The sequence below is a fragment of the Xiphias gladius genome, chromosome 20, assembly GCF_016859285.1.
Source record: "Xiphias gladius isolate SHS-SW01 ecotype Sanya breed wild chromosome 20, ASM1685928v1, whole genome shotgun sequence".
Lineage (NCBI taxonomy): Eukaryota > Metazoa > Chordata > Actinopteri > Istiophoriformes > Xiphiidae > Xiphias > Xiphias gladius.
In genome coordinates, this window is record NC_053419.1 from 14,680,501 (window position 1) to 14,704,395 (window position 23,895).

General features: G+C 40.7%; 1 protein-coding gene across 3 annotated transcripts in view; it reads left to right on the forward strand.

Moving 5' to 3' along the window:
- dnm1a (dynamin 1a) overlaps nt 1-23,895 on the forward strand; it is a 55,400-nt gene that overhangs the window by 14,652 nt on the left and 16,853 nt on the right. For 2 of the 3 annotated variants that reach the window (XM_040157261.1, XM_040157262.1), the window contains exons 3-16: nt 519-668; nt 928-1,131; nt 1,665-1,763; nt 2,831-2,991; nt 3,114-3,256; nt 3,342-3,477; nt 5,948-6,015; nt 7,226-7,364; nt 12,992-13,078; nt 13,764-13,834; nt 13,966-14,017; nt 15,148-15,159; nt 18,008-18,037; nt 18,396-18,509. In XM_040157261.1, the coding sequence (XP_040013195.1) occupies nt 519-668; nt 928-1,131; nt 1,665-1,763; nt 2,831-2,991; nt 3,114-3,256; nt 3,342-3,477; nt 5,948-6,015; nt 7,226-7,364; nt 12,992-13,078; nt 13,764-13,834; nt 13,966-14,017; nt 15,148-15,159; nt 18,008-18,037; nt 18,396-18,509 (1,466 nt within the window). The remainder of the gene's footprint in view (nt 1-518; nt 669-927; nt 1,132-1,664; nt 1,764-2,830; nt 2,992-3,113; nt 3,257-3,341; nt 3,478-5,947; nt 6,016-7,225; nt 7,365-12,991; nt 13,079-13,763; nt 13,835-13,965; nt 14,018-15,147; nt 15,160-18,007; nt 18,038-18,395; nt 18,510-23,895) is intronic. The other variant, XM_040157260.1, reaches the window with a different exon arrangement.

The window sequence follows — 23,895 nt, forward strand, 5'->3', positions numbered from 1 at the left end:
TATCTTAAGGCACCTGTGGACTGATTTCAGCGTTCAGATTCTTCTTCAAGTCCAGCTGTGTGTAATATATTGCTACTAGACCAAACTCTTCCATCTTCTTAGCTTCAGAGCTACGTCCATCCTTTATCATATCCTTCAGACATACGTCCTTCTTGATCCCAAACCGTCGCCCTTCTTTTTCTCCCTTTATTCTTGTGTTTTATTTGAAATGTGAATGGCATACCAGCCCCAGGGGGAGGAGGAGACACAAACAGAACCCACAAGTGCCCCCCCCGCCTTCCTCTGGAGTCTAAACATTCCTCCTCCACTATTCCACTTCCTCTTTTTCATTGCTTTTCTTTTGGTTTGCTGCAACACAGTTGTAATGCGTACTTGCATTAAAGTGAGAAAATTTTCCTTATTCTTTACTGTTTTCTCTACAGTCTTCTTTTCCTGTTTCCTGCTTCCTTTTTCATCGTCATCTAATTTCCCTACAATTTCACTTTCATTAATGAGTGTCCTTTTGCTGTCTCTTTTAGAGTATGCAGAGTTTCTCCACTGTAAGGGCAAAAAGTTCACAGATTTTGATGAGGTCCGACAGGAGATTGAGGCAGAGACTGACCGCATCACCGGGGCCAACAAGGGCATCTCCCCTGTACCCATCAACCTGCGCGTCTATTCTCCTCATGGTGAGGCTGACACAGCTCAATGTCCATACAGATACTAGTTTGGTGTGACTTGTGTGTTGTTTTATAGTTGTATCTAACTAACACTTTAGAGTAAAATGTAGATATTAGTAAATCTTCTATAGCGCTCTCTGATTTCACTCCAATTTGTAAATTCTGCATGTCTCACATCATAGATTATTTACATCCAAGCCTCTCATTTGGCAACAGTGCATCTGAAGAAGCTCTCTCTTAGTTCTCGAGTTCCTTTTTCTCCTCAAAGTGCTGAACCTGACCCTGGTGGACCTGCCAGGGATGACCAAGGTGCCGGTGGGCGACCAACCTGCAGACATCGAGTCCCAGATCAGAGACATGCTGATGCAGTTCGTCACCAAGGAGAACTGCCTGATGCTGGCCGTTTCCCCGGCCAACTCTGATCTGGCAAACTCTGATGCTTTAAAGATTGCCAAAGAGGTCGACCCTCAGGGTACGTTACTTTATACTTCTACTCCACTATATTGCAGGGAAATTTTTTTCTTTTTACCCCACTACACGTATTTTATAGTTATTCATTACTTCCCAGGTTAAAATTTGCATCCGAATGATATGATTGCCTTATAAAATACTGTATGTCTTTTTACAGATTACGCTACCAAAAAGTATATAAAGAAGAAAAACCTAGCCCCACCCCGATCAGCATTAACATTAAAATCCTGCTTACATATGAAGTAGTTATCAATAAAAAATAATCCTTAATTGATAATAAATACAATAATACACTCTAAAGGTACCAGTCTATATAATGAGTACTTTTACTTTTGTTACTGATAGCACTAGTACTGTACTTTTATTTTGGTAAGCCAAGCTAGAATCGGCGTTTGAGGGTATTTTAACCCAGAGGCGCACATCAAGTATTTACAGCAACAGAAACTATCGGTTTAGTTTTCACTTAATTTTTCAAGATCGGTCTGTGAGGTTGATTAAACATTTTGGTGTGCGCATGTGTGTGTCTGTATGTAGGTATGAGGACCATTGGTGTGATCACCAAGCTGGACCTGATGGACGAAGGCACAGACGCTAAGGACATCCTGGAGAATAAACTTCTTCCACTCAGGAGGGGTGAGCACACACATTTACACACTCGCACACACAAACGCTGCCTCTTCTCTGCCTCAGGGCTTGTAGTGACGCACTGTTTCCCTCTTGTGGTAATAAGCCAGTGTTACTCAAAACTGTCCAATTCTCCGACCACTGAAAAAAAAAAAAAGGAGGGGTGGTGGGGGTGGTGGTGGTGGTGGGGTAATAAAACAGTACTGAGTGAGAAATCAAAAAAGTGACAGAAAGGTAAAAGAGAAAAAGAGTTGGAAAGGAAAAGCGTGGAAGGGGGCAAAAAAAAAACAAAAAACACTGTCTTGGAAAAGAGCTTGCATTTATCTTGCGGGCTGCCCTTTATTGCAATGTGCTGATGTGGTTCTTTTCTTTTCCATTTGCACTTGGTTGGGACCCAGGCATGTGCTTTTGAATATTTTCCATGTCCTTTGTTTTTTCTATGCCCCCCCCCTTCTCCCCGTCTGTCTAATTCTGTGGATGTTCACATTTACAAGGCTGCTGGCTCACAGTTGCATTGGTTATAGAGCACGAAACAGCCTTTAGCTGAGTGATGCATGAGAAAACTCAACCGGAGGTGAAATAGGATCCGTGTGACCTGAACTCTGCTATGTTGCTTCTCCTTTTTCTTTTTCCCCTTTTTGTCTTAAAAACTTCAACACACACATGCAGACATTTATTCATGTAATTCCTTCTTCTTTTCTGCATTCCTCTCCTTCTTCTATTTTCTTATCTTCAATCCCATGTCTCTTAAAATGTTTTTTTACACAGCTAAACATTATTAAACACCGTTTTTAAGCGGTTGACTGCTATAGCGGCTTTTCATTCTGGGTTTGGCTGCTCCAACTCAGTTCATGCGTAGCAAATAAGAGTCCAGAACAGTCCCAGTTTGCTCTAATACAAGACTATGCTATCTTCCAGTCAAATTACTAGTCAGGCCGCAAGCATTGAGTCCTTTGGAGTCTGCTCTCTTAAATTCCGGAAAGTGATAAAAACAGTTGGATATGGTTTTCTGCAAATCTCACAATGGTTCAGATTGTATTGTAAATGTCCGTGGGACTCTCATCTGTTGCGTCCAGGGTACATTGGTGTGGTGAACAGGAGCCAGAAGGACATAGATGGAAAGAAGGACATTAATGCTGCTATGGCTGCTGAGAGGAAATTCTTTCTCTCCCACCCTGGGTATAGACACCTGGCAGACCGTATGGGCACTCCCTACCTCCAGAAAGTCCTCAATCAGGTGTGTAAAGGAGCAATAAAGACAGAGTGAGAGTGTCCATTCATAGGTTCCTTTTTTTTGCCATGCAACACCGGGTCTAATTCGGACTCAGTCTGTCTAACTCTGACCTTTGACCTGTGCAGCAACTGACCAACCACATCCGGGACACGCTGCCGGGTCTGCGAGCCAAGCTGCAGAGTCAGCTTCTCTCCATAGAGAAGGAGGTGGAGGAGTACAAGAACTTCAGACCTGATGATCCGTCTCGCAAGACCAAGGCTCTGCTCCAGTGAGTAGATACAGTCGATGCATAGACAGTTCAATAGTTGCAGGTGAATGGATTTATTGATGTCTGTGTCTCTGCCTCCCCGCAGGATGGTGCAGCAGTTCTCTGTGGATTTTGAGAAGTGTATAGAGGGCTCTGGGGACCAGATTGACACGGCGGAGCTGTCAGGTGGTGCTAGGATCAATCGCATCTTCCACGAACGCTTCCCCTTTGAACTGGTCAAGGTGCGTGTATGCCAGAGTTTGTGTTTGCGTGTGTGATTTTTAGTTGAGTTGTTTTATTATCCCTCACTGAAATTATGTAAAGGGTTTGTATGACAACATAATCAGGAAAAACCATAGATTACGCATTAGACGACGTGACGTGACTCCTGACAGCAAGAGGAATCGCTCATTTGTTTGGCGTATTTGGCTGAACAACTGTGTGTGAGACCGCTCAACAAAAAAAAGGGACCAAAGATGGGAAATAAACAGTAGACACATAGGGCGCATGAAATTCAAACTCAGACTTTTGGGCTGCACATGGACGTCCACGCAGGGTCTGCATGGACTTGGGCAGATGACTTAATTTGCATGACGTGGACTTTCGTGGACCCTTGCGGACCATGAATTGGCCTTTGACTCACTTTGCCAATGCTTAGAATAAATGATTAGCTGTACGAAATTAAATTTGCATTGAGAGAAAATCACTGTATGTCGCAGCAAGGGGGGAAAAGACTCAGAGTTCTTACTCCACTTCATCCCAGAACTATAAAGACAACAAGCCCAATTTGGAAATCTTGGTTTTATAATATTAATATTGTATAGTATCTAACTCAGTATTTTATTATCTCAAATAAATTGCAGGAATAAAACTAAACTTCAGTGGTGAACACGGTAAACATTATGCTCGCCAAGCATCAGCATGTTAGCATTGTCATTGTGAGCATGTTAACGTGCTGCTCGCGTGGCTGGAGACTCTTAGTCCTGTGCACTTTCTCTCTCTCACTTCAGTTCAGTGTAGTTTTATTAGCATCAGACATTTTGATAAAACAACAAATTCCTACAGAATACGTAGGTAATACGTAAAAATGTAGTGAGATGAATAGCACATGCATGAAACTGCTAGCGACAGCTGGTAACAAGTGAGAAAATCTCCAAATCAGAAGAAGAAAGGAGGGAAAGTCTGTGTATTGCGGTGCACTGTATCAGAATAGTGAGGAAGGAGAAAAAAAAGTCTTACATGAAAGCCTATTTGCTTTACGACAGGTTTCTCTCTCAGTCTCTCCCAGCCTCAGAGGGAGAGAAGACCCCCTCAGGACGCAGGCTCAGGCTTTCTGACTCAGACGTTCCTCAATCCTCCTTCCTCAGTTTAACAGCCACCTCTCCCATTCCAAGTCTTCAATCTTGCTTCCCCTCACCTCATCTTCCTCGCTGTCTCTCTCACTCCACCACCATACCCATCCTTGTTTCTTCCCTCCCCCACATCCTCTCTGTTCACCTTTCACATCATCTTTACCCAGAGCCTCTCCTCCCTTCATCCGCCTTCGCCGACCTCGGTCTTTCTAAGCTTTTTACCTCGCCCCCACCCCCTTTTACATATATGATCGTTTTTCATTTTTGCTCTCAGTGAGCCAGTCAGCTTTTAACCTTCCCTTCATTCCTCTCCCTCCTTTCATCCGTCCCTCTCCCTTTGTCCTCTCTCACCCTCCCTCTGAGGATATAAAATTTACTGTCTGTGACTGAGCCCGTAGATAAATGCCCTGCCGCTTTCCCACCGAGAAGACAGAGCAAGTTGCTTCTTAAGCAGAAGCTTGTCTCATAAGACAGAAAAACCCCAGTGTCTGCCAGATGCATTCGAAGTCACTTCATTATTATCTTTTATCTGTTTTTATCTGTCTACATGCTTTAAAAAATTGAGAAAGAATGGTGCATTGCTAGAAATAAGTGATTTATTTTGAATAAAAAACAGACTGTACAAAGATATGGTAGATTATCTTATATACCCCACTTCTAATATCACAGTGTGTTGGGCTGAATGTGTCACATCTGTTGGGGGGAAAGCATGATTAACATTTTCAATATAAAAGCAGCAGAGACATTTAAAAAACATTGAGGGATATGTGTTCTAACCCAGTGGTTCCCAACATTTTCGGTTTCAAATAAAACCTGTTTATGACCTATATCACTGTTTGTGGGATTATGACCAGTTCAACCAAAGAGATATTTTTTTTCAAGAACAAGGTTAGCGTAGCTTAGCATGAAGACCGGAAACAGAGGGGAACAAATAGCTTGGTTGTAAAATAACCATCATCTCTAGATTTCAACAGTTAACATGCTGTATCTAGTTTGTTTAATCCGTGCAGAAAACACAATTTCTGTTTTTTTTTTGGTGAAAATGTGTTTTTTTATGTTCTTCCCTAGCCACGGACAGTGACTTTCACGTGCCTCAAAATGTGTATTATTCTGACAATAACAATCTAACAGAGGACATGTATGCTTAGACTTGTGTTCTAATACAGTTACAAATCTTAATTTACAGAAATAGATAAATCGAGGAGGGCATTTTATGGGCTGACATGGAAATCTGTAGAGAAAATAAAGAATGGAGGAGTCAAGAGAGGGAAAAGTTTAGCTGATCTGCGAAACCGTGAGAGAAAGAGTGTGTATAGTTAATCCTCCCTGTTGTCTCTGTTTTTTAAAATTTTTTTTACAGATGGAGTTTGATGAGAAGGAGCTCCGCAAGGAGATCAGCTACGCCATCAAGAACATTCACGGCATCAGGCACGTCCGCCCTCCATCTCTCCCCTCCATCCTTCCTACCCTTCCTCTTTTCTTCACCTCCCTCTATCTGTCCAACTCAGTCACCTTGCTGCATCTAACTGACTTTGCCAATCTTATCCAAGACCTCTAGACTTGAGTGCTCAAGACCTCTAGCTCGAGTGCTCTTTTGAATACTAATGGCAACAGACTACTGGTTGCATTATTTTTCTAGCCTTTCAATTGTGCATTTTGTCGGTTTGTCTCTCCGGTTGGTGAAATCCCAGCTATAATATAACAGAGTAAACATTTGACCAAAAAATACTGTAACCATATAAGGTACAATATCTGAACTTAATGAAAGTTTGTTTGTTCAACGATTTTAGTAGCCAGACACAAACTTTTGCTAAAATACCAGCTAGATGACTGCCAGGATGTTCCTAGGTAGGAGCTGGATAAATATTTATTCAGACTTGGGCTGGATTTTTGGGTGGCACATTCATATTATTATTAGAGTGGTTCAGTGCACACTTCCCAAGTTGCCAGGTTTTCTTGTGTTGAGTTTGACCTGGGAAAGAGTTTTCCTTTTGAAAGCAAACAGTTGCCTTTAATCCCAGAGATATTGGATGTGGTGATGTAAACTTATTAAATGCTGTTTGAAGAGGCATTCATTTTTTAAAGTTTGTTTGTAGTCAGTTTGAACCATGTTTAAGTTACTTTTACATCTGACTTAATGGATTCGAATGATGCAACAAAACTGTATTTTACAGATGTGCATTTTCAAGATTAATGGTATTTTGGGTACTTGAGTACTTGTAGTAAAATTCGTATTTTTATGTTTATTATCCTCCTATTGGATAATTCACCAACCTCTCTACAGTAACTTACTAACTCTTAACAACATTTGAGGGAAAATGACTGGATATTTGCTGCAGAAATTTCCAAATTAAGTAGAAATAACTTGATAATTGATTGATTGATTATTACTAATAATTATTGCTTGGTATCTGTTGCTTTCTAACTGTTTTCATAGATCTGTTTCTTTTCCCTCTCTCTGTCTAATTTGTGTCTGTTTACTTTTGGGGGAAAAGCTCAGAAATGGAGGCTAATTCTTTCCAATTAACACTCTTTTCTTTACCCAACTCTCTTCCCTCCTTCTTTCTTTCTCTCCACCATCCTCTTTTTTTTTTTTTTTTTTTGGCCTTGTGGCTGGTTCTCTCTCTCTGCCGGGCAGAACTGGCCTCTTCACCCCGGACATGGCCTTTGAGACCATTGTGAAAAGGCAGATTGGGAAGATTAAAGAGCCTTGCACCAAATGTGTGGACATGGTCATTTCTGAGCTAGTCAATACGGTTAGGCAGTGTACCAAGAAGGTAAAAAATAAAAGTAAACAGCACTTTTTTAAAATTTTTATTTTCAACCCTCATCTGCAGAGTACCTCTGCTGCTCACTCCCTTTTACTGTAACCACCTGGCTCTCTCCAGCCCTCACTGTTGTTGCACAGCGAGGGGGACACCTGGAGTGGCAGGGTGGGCTGCGGTATACCTGCCTGCCTGCCCACTGTACCGCTTTGGACAGATCTGGCTGACCGTGGTAGAAAGCTGTGCTGAAGAAAACCAGTGTGGAGGCTGAGCTGTCATCAAAAATATGGTTGCCAGATACGAGTCCAAGACCATTAGTTTAGGAATGTGATTTAAGACTTTAATAAAATAACATCTCATTCCAGTTTCTGCCAATACGTTTTGTTAGAAAGTAACAAATTGCCAGTATTATTTCTCATAATTTGAGTATCTGTTCCATGCTCTCGTTCCCTTTTGAGTTCATTTTACAAAGCACATTTGCGATGAAGCAATATCTCTCATACACTTTGAAAAGCAAGAATTACAGCGTAGCCTCAGCTATGGCACAATCAGGAGGATCATTTTGAGCTGTGTCCCAATTCCATACTACATTTTTAAAAGTATGTGTCGTATACTCATTTTTATACAGTAGTACGCTTTTTTTGCAGTTAATATGCAACAAATCAACAGACACACACGTTACATTACCAGAAAATTATGCAATGCTAGTGCCTTCAGACATCAGTCAAACTGTAGCTGTAGCATGCCACTGGCAGTTAAACTTTGCAACGAGTAAGCAAAACTTTTATCCAAAAACGTAATAGTTATTTTGTCCTTTTCTGAGGTTTTCCTGGAGCTGTTTCACCAACCATCCACACTTGATTTAGATTTTTTAATTTGTGCAATGGCATTGTGGGACAACAGCACACTTTTTAAAAAAACCAAAAACTTTTTTTTGTCTGCATTCTGTCTTTTTTCTGACTCTTTTCACCTTTGCTTGTCCACTAAGACATACATGTGGTTCGAAAATCATGTGTCAGTCACTTAGAATACATGGCAGCCATATTGGATGATCTCAGCATTCAGACTTCCTCGTGTGTGAGACTGCAGCTGTGCACCTGCAGCAGACAGGAGCCATGATGATTGTGTTTCAGCTGCTCTTCAGCAAGCCTCAGGGGCTGCACTCTCAGCAACAGAGGCCCGTGAGTGTGGCCAAGAGAACGAGCAGTAGTCTTTATCCAAATTGATCCACTGTGACCAAACAATTTCGGTTGGGGTGCAACAACCTGGAGGCCCTGGGATGATAAATGTTATGATTAGGGGCCAAGGGAGAAGGAGGGATGGGTGGAGAAAGGGTCAACACAAGGAGGGATCTGGGCGTCCTGGCTGAGCATCGGGGTGCACAGCTGCGGTCTTGCGGTGCGTCGCTTGGAGTTTTTTGGCTGGTGGAGCTGTGCGGGCTGGGAGCTCTCTCTATTTCTTTCTCTTTCTCTCATTTTTCCTCTCTGCTCTTTTATTGATAGAGAGAGACTCCAGCACCGCCCTGTTTTAAGAATGGCTTCAGGGGAAACCAAATGTCTCACTTGCATTTTCTTCCTTCTGTGCTGTTTATTCCCCCCAAACCCCAACACGTCCCCTTGTCTTTTTAATCTTCAATCTTTTGTTTCTTTTGTTCAGTGTCCAATTTTTACCCACCTCTTCTGCGTATTGTCCCTTTCCTTCACCCACTGTTTTCACTCCTTTTGCTTTTATTTGTCTCACCCTGTCACTTTCCTCCATCTGTCTATTCCTATATATCCTCTTACAACTCTTCATCTGGTGCTCCTACTTCTCCTCCCTCTCCACCTCATTTCTCTTCTTTCTTTTTATTTTACTCCTCTCTCGCGTGCCGCCTGCCTATCCCTACAGGACGGGGCTGTTCACCCCTGACCTGGCCTTTGAGGCCATAGTGAAAAAGCAGATCCAAAAGCTGAAGGAGCCCACTCTGAAGTGTATAGATATGGTGGTGAGCGAACTCACCTTCACCATTCAAAAGTGTAGTCAAAAGGTAAAATTCCGAGAGAACCAAGCAACTTTGACTATCTCTGTTAGTCGCACAAGTAGGGGTAGACCGATGGCTGGACATTTTTTCCCTAAGAACTGATATCAGGTGATGTATGAGATAAAAAACCAGGCCTGAACTGCTTCATTTTAGTATTTTAAAAAAAATCCATTTATAAACTGAAGTAACTTCGATTTAGAGAGATTTAGATAGATATGAGTTTAGTTTAATTAATTTTTCTAAATCTTTTCTTACAATTGAGAAAAATTATTCTCTTCTTTGTTAATGTGGATTACTGCGTGTTTGTTGATTTACAGTAAATTAGGTGCTGTGATTAACATCCAAGTGTGAACAGTCATAAGCAACAAGATATTGTTTGCGTATAGAGCCAAATTTAATCCAACTATCCGTGACAGGTTTTAGCTGAAGTTTGCTGCTTATGATCAGATTATAAAATAGTGCTAACATTTGGTAAAGACTGCACCTGAAAACTGTAAACTAAATCAAAAATGCTAACTTTGATACATAATCTAATTAGAATTTTTTTTTTTTTTTTTTTTTTTACCTTTGCACATCCCTCAAAGATACTACTAAACCAAGTCAACCTAACCAAATGTTGACCTTATATGTTGGCGCTAAAGTAAAAATCAGGGCATCATCAAAATTAATAAGCTTCATCCTCTGGGAACCTTGAATGTCTGCACAGTTAATAGGTTCGATCTTTCAGTGTGGGCCAAAGCTCTGGGCCGATCAACCGTCATCCCCATTCCTAGAGCCACGGAGCTAGTGGTTTAAAAGCGTTACCCTGCCCATGATCACTGCACTGAAATTAATTCATGTATGTAAACAAACTCAGAATAAATGCCCAACATTTGTGTAAAAAAAATATATGATATTGTGGTGAAAGACTTGAGCCAGCGGGTATCGGTCTGTCCTTACTCCAGATCTTACTAGTGTAACCATATAACCTGTATTTTAATTCAACTTTATTTGTCATTTGTCTTCTGTCAGTTATTGGCCTCATATTGATAATTTAACAAACTGCATGTTAGATAATATTTTTTCACATTTAACCTCATGATGTCTAAACATCCTTTTATTTAATTTGGTTAAAATCTTATTTGATTTCTGTCTTTCTCAGTATGGTTTAATACAGTGGAGTGACTTATTGTGAAGTTCCACTCACTGACTAATTGATGTACTTCGAGCATTTCTTTATTTCCCTTTTTTTTTTCTTTCGTCCTCTCCATCCTGTCGTCCTCTAACCCTTTGAACCAGCTGCTTCCTCCCAAAGCAAATGACCAAAAGAGAGCATGACCTCCTTTGGATTTCTCTTTTCTGTCGCACTTTTATCTTGATTTCACTTTCAGAGACATACTATCTTTAAGGATACTGTATGATAATATACAGTGTTTGGGAAAATCCAAAAAGGGGTCAGTTGGAAGTCTTCCTCCACCCCCTCCCTCTCCCATCCCTCCCCACCTCTCCACTCCTTTGCATAGCATGTCGATCTGAATCAATGTGAATGTCACTGCCTGCTGCCTTTTTTGTAAAAAATTATTTCTGTCTCCTGTCAGCGTTGTGTTGTGGTGTCAGTTTTTTAAGACACCGAACACTTCAGCAGATTTTCACAGCATTTGTCTGCCTTCAAGTTGCAATGCACCTTTCCAATAGCGCAAATTACTGTATGTTGCTTTCAGTTTCTTTGATATTAAATACATCCACTTTTTTCAGTTTTGTTTTGGAAATGTTTTATTTTCATGGATTTCACAATTTTCCAGTATTGATATGAATTTCACAAAGATGCTCCTCATCAAATCAGTTAACAGTGTTTCTCCTGGCAAGGGGACGATGGTGACGTTGTTACAGCTGCCATCTGAGTCTTTCCTCACTGCTTACCAAGTTGAAAACTTTTCCTAAAATTCCAAAGATTTTTTTGACTATACTGTTAACAGGTTAAACAAATGCTGTAAATTTATGCTCTAACAAAACAAATGAGTTTTTTTTGTTTTTTTTAACAGTGTGCTCGAGCTTTTCTAATGTGATCCAAATGTAAACTGAACATATTCAAAACTAAACCTTTGCATACAATTGTTGCTAACAGTCACAGTGTAAAAATATTACAAATGCAAGTGTGTACGTACACCAGAAATATCTGATGGCATTGATATCAATTTTGAACAAATGAATGAATATTTTAAGTATCTTATAATGTATTATGGCTAAATGCAAATAACAAATTTAGCATCAATTTAAGATATGTGTTAACCGTCAAGCTTTCCGATTTAGTACATTTGCAGTTTACACTCATAACATAAATAAACATTGTTCTTTCATTGCAGGGTAAAACTAGTTAGCCCTATTATTATACTTTACAGTTTACAATATTATAAATAATCTAAACCAAGAGCAGGACAGAGCTGCTACTGTAACATGATAGTAGATGTAATGGGATTTTCGATACACTCTGATGTAGCTAGTAGCATCCAGGGCCTGCTCCTACGCAGTGGACATTTAAGTCCTGAACATGGATTTTTCTGTCGTGCTGTAACCTTAAAAAAAAAAAATTCCCACAAGTCTAAAATGGTTAGCTAATTATATGCTCCTTCGCTTTGGAAGTAATGCTGGGATACTTCCTAAGCTAGTAGGATAGTTAGGGAAGCGTGCTAACGAATGCACATGCCATTCCTGGTGCTGTTGCTCTCGTGTTTTTGGTTTTGTAAAGGCGATTAAAAGAGACCCAGCCAACCAAACGCTTTGTATATTGAGTCACTCTTACACACAACACGTGAAGAAATGAAAAGCTTAACAGATCTGCAATGCAGAACGGTCAATTAGCATAATCTGTTTCAAACACTTACACATTGACAATACAAGTTTTAATGCCAGTAATTGGACTGACATTCATGTGACCCATTATTACAAAGGATGTAATTCCTCTTGCGTGTCTTCTGCTCTGTAATTGCGCCAAACCAGGAGGCAGTAAATCAACTTGGGAACCAGAGAGATGCCTATTGATATCCACTCACTCCCCAAACCACCTGATAGACATTAAAGATGCATTGTAACTTGCAAGAAAACAGTGTATATTTTTCTGTCTTGCACTGTGATTTTTGGTGTTAATTTTTCTTCTTTCCTCGCACTTCTCCAAATGTGTCTGTGTCACATTGGAGGCCCACCAATGTCTGCATTCATGGGTTTGCAATGAGCTCATGGAAAAAGACCACAGTGTGCTGGGAAAAAGAAGCTTTTTCTGCCAGGAACATGTTTATTCTGTGTTTGTGTGGTAATATCACAGACTTTGCACTATTCTTTTTGCATTTGTTTGATTCTTGCAACAAACAGAGGTTTTGCACATTAAATCTAGTCTATAACACAAATCCAGCGGCTGGTCAGGATTGTGCAGAGACTAGAGCCAAGTCTGGGATACACTCCTCACAACATAACATGTTTAATTGTGTTTCTGTAATGTATTTTACTGTATTGGCGGAACTTTGAGTTGTGGTTGAGCGAGATGAGTGCTTTTGTGGTTTACTGAAATGTAGATGTGTGACAGCGTGTGTGTTGGCATGTTCGTTTGTTTTTTTTTCCACCTACCTACTATTCTCTGTGGTCACAGCTGGCTCAGTATCCCATGCTGAGAGAGGAGATGGAGAGAATCGTCACCCAGCACATCAGGGACCGAGAAAGCCGCACTAAGGGCCAGGTAACACACAAAAACTACCTACACCGCAAGAAAAACAAGTGGTTTTGTGGTGGTGCTGAGGGGATTTGATTTGAATAGATTATTGACGAACTAATACATTTTTATGCAGAAGTAATATAATGTAATTTGCAACATTTTTATGGATGTTATATTTAATGATCTCAGTATCTTATGATTGTTTAGAACAAAAGCACCTTAGGATTTAAAGCCACAAGCCACACAACAGTGCAGGCCACTAACACATATACTGCACTAGTTTTTACTGGGATGTCAAAATTTTTCTAAGAACAAAAACGTATGTCACCAGAATAATTTTAAAGATGATATAATTAGATGAAAGTACTGCACATAGTGGCGTTAAAGGATCAAAATGAGAATTAGACAAACAAAAATAAAATGCCTTTATCTCCTGTAGGATACATGTTGGTAAGTGTAGGTTGCTGCTACAGTATAGTAGATTTCAGTGACAACATTACAATGATACAGCAATGGCAGATGAATGTCAGCTTAGCGCAAACATTAAATTTAAAACCAAAAAACATTTCTGGGGAAGCCATGGATTTCCCAGGGAGGATCTTTAAAATATTATTTAATTAAATAGGAAACATATGGGCTGATAACAGATCTCTCTCTCTCTCGCTGTCTCTCTCGCTGTCTCTCTCTCTGTCTCTCTCTCTCTGTTCAGGTGTTGCTGCTGATAGACATTGAGTTGTCCTACATGAACACCAACCATGAGGATTTTATTGGATTTGCCAAGTGAGCCCCCCCCCCCCCAACCCAGTGTAGAGAATATAAATACAGGGCAACTGTTTCTACTTTACATATTCATCAGTTCACATGCTGTTTGAGGTCAATCCACATGTTGTCCTGCTGTATTTTCTGCACAGCGCTCAGCAGAGGATCAACCAAATGAACAAGAAGAAGTCAGCCGGCAACCAGGTATTTTGATCACAAACATAGAGAGATGGTCACTGCAGATTGTTGCTGTTATTTCACAGGTTATAGTACAGAGCTGCGCTTTTTTCCTCAGGTTAGTTCAATCTGCAGGAACATTATTCAACAACGAAACATCCAAGTTTTTTTTTGTCTGTTGGCCAGAAACCTGACATCTAAGCTTCATGCAGTCTTTCCCCAAGGCTTTATTCTGGTAGCACTTAGCTCTCTGTTACGTCCATGCTAAATGTAGAACAGGTATACAGTATCTTGTTACCCGGGGTAACAGTCCGTATCCTACACAATGCAGCTTTTACAGTATACATGTTACAAACACTAATGGATAACAGTTGTTGAATCTTGAAACTTGGCCATTTGGTGAAAGCCATGGTGATGTCAGCACAAACTGAGGTCTGTTGTGAATTATCATGCATGATAGTTCTCATGGTTTAAAGCTTTAACTACTACAATCGTAATGCTAACATCAATAGAACGGAAAGCATTTAGAGAGCAAATACCTTTGCACAATCCTCGAAAATCTGTCTCGATCTGTATCAAAATACACACAGTGATAGACAGTCATGCAAAACACAAGGTTTTTTTCATTCAGTGCAGTATTTCATGGGGGGAAAAAAGCAAAAATGTTAAAAAACAATGTTAAAAAAAAATCCTTTAAAAGATTCCTGAATCTGCACCAAACACCAATCACCTGTCCCGTCGTCTAACTTTCCACAAAAATTTCACTGAAATCTGTTAATACATTCTCGAGATGTCTACAAAATAAGAGACAGACAAAAAAAAAGACAAGATAGAAAAACAAAACCTTATCAAAAATGTAATAATTAGTCAATAACCAAACAATACATTGACTGGATACAGTACATGCATCACAATAACAACATTTATATTACAAAAAACTGCTTTTGCATGATTTGTCTTCTGCATTTTGAAGCCTTTACTGTAGATCCTCTTTTACTTTTCACACACTCTAATTTTATTCTTTATTTGTATTTTCTTTTGCTCTCTTTTTTATTTTCTTATCATCATGTTGCCTCTTGCTTCTTCCTAGTGATTTATTTATTTTTGCTGTGTCTCTTCCCTTTTTTCTTCTTCTCTCTGTGGCTTTTCTGCATCAGGATGAAATCATGGTGAGTAGTGTGTGTGTGTGTGTGTGTGTGTGTGTGTGTGTGTGTGTGTGTGTGTGTGTGTGTGTGTCATTTCTGTGCCTGTCTGTAGGTAGGCTTTCATGCGTACGTGCTCATGTTTTTACACTCTGCATACATTGGGATTATATGTGTTTATGTATGTTTAAACTGTGAGTTCTTTATTAGGAATAACCCCTTGAGAGGTACCATTTCATTTTCAAGGGGTTCCTCAACGACCATAATACAATATAAACACATTAGACAGAACATTTAACAAAAACAAAAATAACGACAAGATAATTAAACGATACCAGCTGTGACAAAAACAAACAAACAAAAAACAATAAATATCAAATAATAAGACTTAAAAAATCATGAAATCATATTCCAAGCAGAGCATAAAAATTAATAATACAATCAAAGACTAAATAAAAGTATTAATGTCAGTGATTGCATTAAGTAATAAAGTTATAAAACATAATTATAGGTGTTATTATGGACATGTACAACTGATCCTGTAATAAAAAGAAAGGCCATAGCATGTCTCAATTGATCATTAGAGGAGAAAGGTATCCTAAACTTTTTTAATTAGTGAGGGTAATCCAAATGTATAAAATAAACTGCAGCCAGTGTTGCTGTGTTCTCACGATGGGAGAAGGGCAAATGAAGAGTTTCGTACATTATACATGGATGAGTTATGAAAGGACAGCCAAGAACAAATCTGCATAGTCTCGTACTATGCCAAGAGGAAGGGGATTAGTTTTAGATGCAGCTTGATATATAACATCAGTATAATCCATCATTGGTAAGATGAGTTGCGACTTTTCGCTTTTTCATTCACTTATTAACAGTGAATGAAAAGTAGTTGCTGGAGCAGTAAAGAACACTATTACCGACGTTCATTTTCCTCACACTATAATTAATATGGCCTTTAAATGAGAGTCCGGAGTCAAGCCCAGGTAGACCCAGGTATTTGTTGTGTTCAACTCTCTGCAGTGGTCTACCATCAAGACAGGTAATAACATGTGAAAAAGTGTGAATAGTTGATAGTGGATTCATGACTGTGTGAGTGTGTGTTTATGAAATGAGCTTCAACTGCCAGTAGATGGGCAGGTGGCTGTGTTGCTTCCCCGTCCTCTCTTTTTCAGCTGTGTCCTCCCTGCAGACACACACAACACACACACACACACACACACACACACACACACACACACACACACACACACACACACACACACACACACACACACACACATACACACTTATGCCACAGGGATGACAAATGTATGGTGAAATGTTCTCCAACACTGCTCAGGGAAAATGACAGAGCTAAATCAAGATTGACTTCACCCTGCTAATGTCAAAGGCGTCTTTCAGTGTTATAGAAAGGTTCAGTTCGGACATGCTCATTGTGGCTTCAACAGTGAGGCCGTTCCCCCTGCAGCAGATTGAACTAGATAAAGAGAGAGTCACTCACGCTCTTGAAGAGAGAAAAAGTGAAGACGAGAGGGGGAGATATTCTTTTCTTCTTTTATCGAAGACAACAATCAAACATTTTTGTTTACACATCACTAGACTCCGTCTCTCTCCCCGCCGCTTCCCAGTTCCTCAAAAGTCGTAGCGGTGGGCCAGGGAAGATGAGGACCAGCAGCCCGGCAGACATATGTCACCTCTATAGTTATCAGTTGTCATAACAACCACCCAGATTGAGGTCAGAGGTTAGGGGCACATTGTAAACATAGTGGGGATCTTCACTTCCTGTTTATAGATGGCTGTAGTTGACCCTTTAAGACCCCACAGCTTCTGTTCTCCACTGAGCTTCAATTCGGGTCCGGATCTCAAACTTTCTAGGTACACACACAAAGGTTTTTTCCATTTTATATGATTTTTTAATTTACCTTTAATGTTTTTCCATATTCGTACTGAGTACTGGGTCTAAAGATAGAGGGTGTCGTAAAACTCTCAGAGACAAATTTGCAATTTTTCTTATAAATGTACCGTAGTAACATGTATTGTCTGTGTAGCCAGAGTCTGAGGAAGCCTTTCCCTCTGTGCCATAGAGCTCCATTATTGTCCGGAAACTATTAAAACACTGAAATGAGCCACACTGTTGCACCGGGCAACATTTTATTTTATTTTATTTCGTTTTATTACCATGAACGCACACACACTGTAGTTTATTTTGAGTCCATCTCATTTACACTGGTGCTGTAAGTACTCAGTAGTGCACCAAATCCGCAGCGAGAAATAGTCCCTAGCAAATACACTATTTCTATTTGATTAATTTTTGCTAAAAACTAAAGTATTCAGCTGTTTTAGGAATTTGTTTAGCTTTTTTAAAAATCAAAGCGTACTGTATATTTTTAAGTTTTACATCTTCAGTAGAAACAAATAGGCCTAGCGCTGAACAAATATTGTTTTTCTTACTTAGGAGCTACTTGATAGGAAATGTTATGTCAGGGTTCATGGGGCCAATTGATTGATAAATAAGCACTCTGTGTCCCCAAATGCAGCAGCTAGGAATTAGTGTAAATTGGATTTTAAACGATCAAGCGTCCTCGCTGAAGTACAATCACTCACCACCACTTCTATACAAAAAGCACATATAACACAGTAGCAAACAGTTGGACTCATGTATTTCACTGCATGGTTTTCAAAAACTTTGACAGTAGCTATTCTTGCTGTAGCCTCCTTACGTCCCTCGCCCCCGCCCTGCTTGCTGACCCCCAGCTGCCGTCCCAGCAGCCAGCTATGATGTGCTGGTACTTGGCCGACCTTGTGCATTTGGCCTTTTTACTAAATGCCCTGCGTTGGCGTAGCTTTGTAACGTTCTCTCCACATTCTCATTCAGCCTGAGAGAGGAGTTAACGATCGGTTCAAGGTAAATGACTCGTGCACCAGGCACTGTGTGTGTCTATAGTTTCTGTATGGTGGAGAGAATGAAATACAAGAGAAAAAAAAAGAGTGGGAGGATTGTGTTTGGTCATGTAGGTGAGCACCACCTTACTGTTGTTTATGGCAGTTGCTAATTATCTCCACTAGACGCAGTGTCATTGCATTTTACTGTGCTGCCGCATACATGTTAGTGTAGGTACGTATGTGTGATAAATACACTATCTGACAAATGTGATGTTAAATTTGTGAAATGTGTGTGGGGAAATAGAAGGAGGGTGACTTTTGCCCGCTGGGTGTTATTTATAATCTTTTTTCCTTTGTCTGTGCATCCGTCTTTCTCTCAGGTGATCAGGAAGGGCTGGCTGACCATCAACAACATCGGCATCATGAAGGGAGGAGCCAAGGAGTACTGGTTTGTCCTCACCGCCGAGTCTCTGTCCTGGTACAAGGATGATGAGGTGAGATGGCTTTTGCACACAGCCCCACAGACACACAGAAATGAAGATTTCTGTATTGTTATACTTATTGCATATTTATCATACTGTAGCTGTAGACGTTTTGACTGATACTGAATTTCAGGAGGCTGATACCAAGATTAAAAAATCTGATGACAATATAGTTCCTTTTTTTCCTTCTCTTTACACATATAATATAAAAACATTATTTTGATGAGCCCTTCCATTTTTTTTTTAAAGAGTTTTGACCAAGGTATATAGTATGTAGCTAGCGAGACATTTTACAGTTGAAAAAATAAAGTTGTCAGTGCCCTCCGGTGGACAAATTATGTAATGGCAACATTGTTTCTATATTACCACAGACATATGGTATCTCTGTCATTTGTATGCCGCTGATATTTTCATAGTTATCTGCAGACACATACGCCGCTATGCATTTATCTGTGATAAGCTAATATCAGTCAAATCAGCCCGCCTAGTTGTTGATTCTGCTCTTACGCAAAATTTAAGGATAGTTTTTTTCTTATAGTTAGGCCAAAATCTGGTGGAATTTGAGAGCTATTTGAAAAATTGTTCATGTTTGTGAATGTCATTTTTTACAGAAAAGTAGCAAAAACACATCCATGTATATAAAAACGTATTGCAAAATATTTCAAGCGGACTTTGCAATCATCCCTCCAACCCATTGATTTTCAATAGCTGAATTGTCGTGTTGAAATGCCAACAAGCCGCATTGACCGTTGTGTAATCTTGTAATCTGACTAATACTTTCCAGTATGCTGGGACATTACATTTTACCGCAAAAGGGGTCTATCTGCATCTTTGCTGCACAACCTGAGACATCATCACCTGAATCCCCATTACCTAAAATCTGTGCATCTAATTGTAACAACAGCACTTGTATCATATTTTCCAACACATACCAGGAGAATTATTTCAGTTGGATCCGAGTGTTTATTCCTCCACAAGATTCCCCAGAGTTTCTTTTCCACTTTCTGGTTCAAAATTCATTCCAGCTCTTCCCACCGGCAAATATGACTGTTGGTCAGGTTCGGTGGTTGTCCTCTGCACGCTGGGAGGATTTGACCCGACAGGCTTTGTTACTGGGCCGACTGGTCAAAGTGGTGCCCTATGATGCTTTGCAGAACTATGAGGAGGTAGCCACAGTCTCACTGTCTCCAGGCCTTAGCCACAACCTCTGCTGACATAGGGCTGTGTTTGTGTGTGTGTGTGTGTGTGTGTGTATCTGTGTGTAGCATTGAGAGGGCCCTTCCCAAAGAGACCCCCCAGCATGTCAGACACCGAAGCTGGCATACACATGTGCATACCAGAGCCCCCTGCCCTGCCCTGTTCCCAATTACACACACACACACACACACACACACACACACACACACACACACACACACACACACACACACACACACACACACACACACACACACACACATACGCACAAGCTGCTTCTAATAAACTTACTTTATTTCAAAGAAGGGGCACAGAGCAAGAGAGGGACTGGACTGTAGGGGAGGAGGCAGGAGCGTCTCTTGTTAGCTGTTAGCAGCAGGAGTAACAAGGACCATGTGAAGGGAGAGAAAGTGGGGAGAGGAGGGGGAAGGCAAGGAGGTGGAGACGGAGGAAAAAGGGTTAGTGTGGACTTTTATATCCTACCTTCTTACCTTTTTCCTCCCCACATTTCCCATTGCTCAGTCATACATTCCCAGAAGTTCATCCCAAAACCAGAAGAAAGTCTTCTTCATCCTCTCCTCCCCTCATCCATCTGTCCATTCTGTCTGTCTCAGTCTTTCCTTGTCACCCTTTTGTTCTCCTCTGTCCCCTCCCTCCATCTCTCCCTCCCTGGCTGTACTGTGTATTTATTTGAACATGGGAAACGAGGGCGCGGGGAGACCCAAAAGCAACACACAGTGCTGGTGTTAAAGTTCAGCGACAAGGCTGAAGGGTACCAACGCACTGTGCAAAGAAAAGAACAGGAAAATTAGAAAGAAAGAGAAGAAACTTTCCATTGTGTTTTCTATCCAGGCTGATCATTTTTTTATAGTCCAGTCACACACACATATACACACATTAGAGGTTAGAGTACGCACGAGGGCTTATACTCCCATGTGCACCTGGGTGGATATTTGCCAAAATACACACAATTGCATACAAAGTTTTATGTCTGGATCAATGGCAAAAAAAAATATGTTTAAAAAAAAAGGGGCATCGCTGCCTGCAGAGAAAAACTGCTTTTGTGCAGTTTCATACAAACACTTAGACATGTTTCTTTTTACGAACTCAAAAAGCAGCAAAGCACCGTTTTATTGGCTGCCTCTCGTCATGGGGAAAACCCTTGCCGTAGTCTGGCAACACACACACACACACACATACACGCACACACACTCGCAGAAACACACATACAAACACCCCAATACACTAATAATAACTTTCAACCCCAACTAGTGGTGCCAGGATGTTTTGGTTAGTGTGCGTGTGGTGTGTGTGTGTGTATATATGTGTGTGTGTGTGTGTTTGTAGAAACCTTCTGGTCTGTATTACCACAGGACATGCCAATTCGTTGAATCAGGCTAAAAGCTTCCCCAAAGCAGGGAGAAAGGGAGAAGGAGCGATATGTACAGTAAATGGAGAAAAAATGCTTGAAAAGAAAAAAAAATGTCTGCTTAAAACAGACCAACACACCTGTGATGTTATAGATTCTCAGCATGTGATATTCATATATTCTTATGATCAGATTTATAAATGGTGTATAATTAGATATTGTCCCATTGACAATGGCACACAGGCAAACAGAGCAAATAAATTGCAGATATGACTTTTCTGTCCTTTAGTGGCTGTAGGATGTATTTTCTTTGGGTGCCCTTTTGGCTCTTAATGTGTGCGGGTGTGTGTATGTGTGTGAGTTTGTGTGTGTCTGCCTGGGTTTCCCTGCTCTTGCTGTAAAGCTGCCAGAAAGCCAGACTTGCCTGGTGATCCCAGCTGTAAACATCCTGGGGGGGAAAAACGGCAGACTGCTGCTCTAAACTCACCAGAAACATGCCTGCTATACGGTGTGTGTGTGCGTGTGTGTGTGTGTGTGTGTGTGTGTGTGTGTGTGTGTGTGTGTGTGTGTGTGTGTGTGTGTGCGTGTGTCTGTGTCTGTGTGTGTGTGTCTGTCTCCGTGTCTGTGTCTGTGTGTCTGTGTGTGTCTGTGTCTGTGTCTGTGTGTGTGTGTGTGTGTGTGTGTGTGTGTGTGTGTGTGTGTGTGTGTGTGTGTGTGTGTGTGCGCGCGCGCGCCTTATTGCTGTCTATGTGTATGTACGTGTATGGGTGTGTGCTTGTGTGCATGTTCCTAAGTTTAAAAAAAAAACCTTGTGTGCATGGTGGCAGGGCTCTAAATGGAAACAGGTTGGTTTGTGGTTTTCATTCCTGCGACGATGCTCTGTGATGAGACACCGTGTGAATGTTTCTGCCCTCTACTTTGCTTTTTTTTTGTGTGTTTTTGAGACAGATAAGGAGTTCAAAACGACATAAGCAGTGGGTTAACTTTATGAAAGATATGCAGGCTGGAAGACAAACTGCGGCCCGGTGAAGAGGTAGAAAAGAAAACGTACTGGAAAACGAGACGGGGGGTCTAGCTAAACCTGTAACGGCTTCACATGACGTCATCTACAAACACTAAAGCCACAAACAATTTTCTGTCTTTTTGTGGGAGAGCTATTCAAAGACTGGCGAACAGACAATGACAGAGTGGCTGCTTTTTCAACATTTTTGTATGGTGGCTTCCTGCCTCTCTGCACATTACATGGTCATTTGAGGTAAAGCAGCCACAAGTTGATGCAGGGAAGGCAGAGACGTAATTGTACATTTTGGTCAAGAGTGCAGTGCGATGCTGGGGGTTGACTGTGTGTTTTAGTTATCTTTTTGGGTAAGTGTACATTTTTTCTGTGTGGTTGAACTTTTTCTGTCTTCAATTCTCAGTTTGATCTTTTGGTTTTGTAGAATAATAAATAACAATATGTTGAGAATGCCATGCAACCACCACTTATATTTATACGATTTTTTTATATTCTTTATTTGATTCTGCAGTTCAGTATGGGATTTTTCATTTTGTGGATTATTATTTGTGTAATTTCTGTGACAATTTAATCGCTTTGTAACCTGCTTTAGAAAAAAAAAGAAACAATCTCAGATAAATATCCAAACATCTTTATTTCACCAATTTCAAAACCATTTTTACAATTTAATCTTCATCTGATTTCACTCTCAGTTCAATGACAAATCAAACAATACAAAAACTATACAAAGCAAGATAAACTATAACCTCATTTCTCTTCATACACTAAAAAAAAAAAAAAATTAGGACTTATGTATCCATCTTTCATAAATCCTTGCCAGGCAAGGGCCAGGCGTCTGTGGTGGGGCCTTTGGGTGCTTTATTTAGGCACTGCCTGGGCTTGTCCAGATGGACGAGGGGTGGTGCTGCGTGTTCCCGCTGCCTGATGTGCTCGTGCTTGCTTGAAACCCTTTGGCGTGCTGTTTCTCTCTCGCGCTCTCTTTTTGTGTCTTTGAGTCGTCCCGTGCTTCCCCGGCCAGCCTAACCAATGTGCAGACTACTGTACAACCACTACTTCCTGAACAGGTAGTCTGAACACTGGGCAGGCGGGCTGGGCGGCTGAAGGATGCTGTGGAGACGTTTTTTTTAGCCGAGCTCATACATTCAGGGCGGACATGCTGTCAGATTCATTCACACACACGCAAACACTCACACACACACACACGGACACACTAAACTGTACTCACCGTGAATCCAGTATCGGACTCTCGAGTTGGGCTCCTCCTGCTCTCAGGCTGATTGAGCGGGCTGGAGGAGAAACAACATGAGAGGGATGAGGGGGCTGGCAGGGAGGTGGAGGAAGAGGAGAGGTTAGACAGAGGTGATAGCCACTGATTGGCAGATTCAATGACATTCCCTCCTGTTTCCCGCCGTGAGAAGCAGCATTCAACACTGAGCTCTGGAGGAAAAATACAAGACGCGGAAACCTATTTTGGGTATATCAAACAGCAATGACAAAACATGTCAAAGAGTAATAAATTCATTTAATAACTCTGATGATTTATTCAGTGAATTCTCTGCAAAACTGGTCAACACTGTCAGTTATTTGTGTTTTTTTTCAACCCAGAGATTAAAAAGTGCCATTAACTTGGCAAAAACATTTTGTAGGCTTTTTTAAGGAGAATGAATTAAAGCCGACAACACACAAAGATAAAGAGAGATAAGCCTTAATGTATACACACAAGGTCATGCCTCATCACGTTCTATCCCGTTACTGACTGCCAGGCCGAAAATTAATGAAAGCCAGGATATTTTGCGAGATGTTAACCAGTTTAAAAA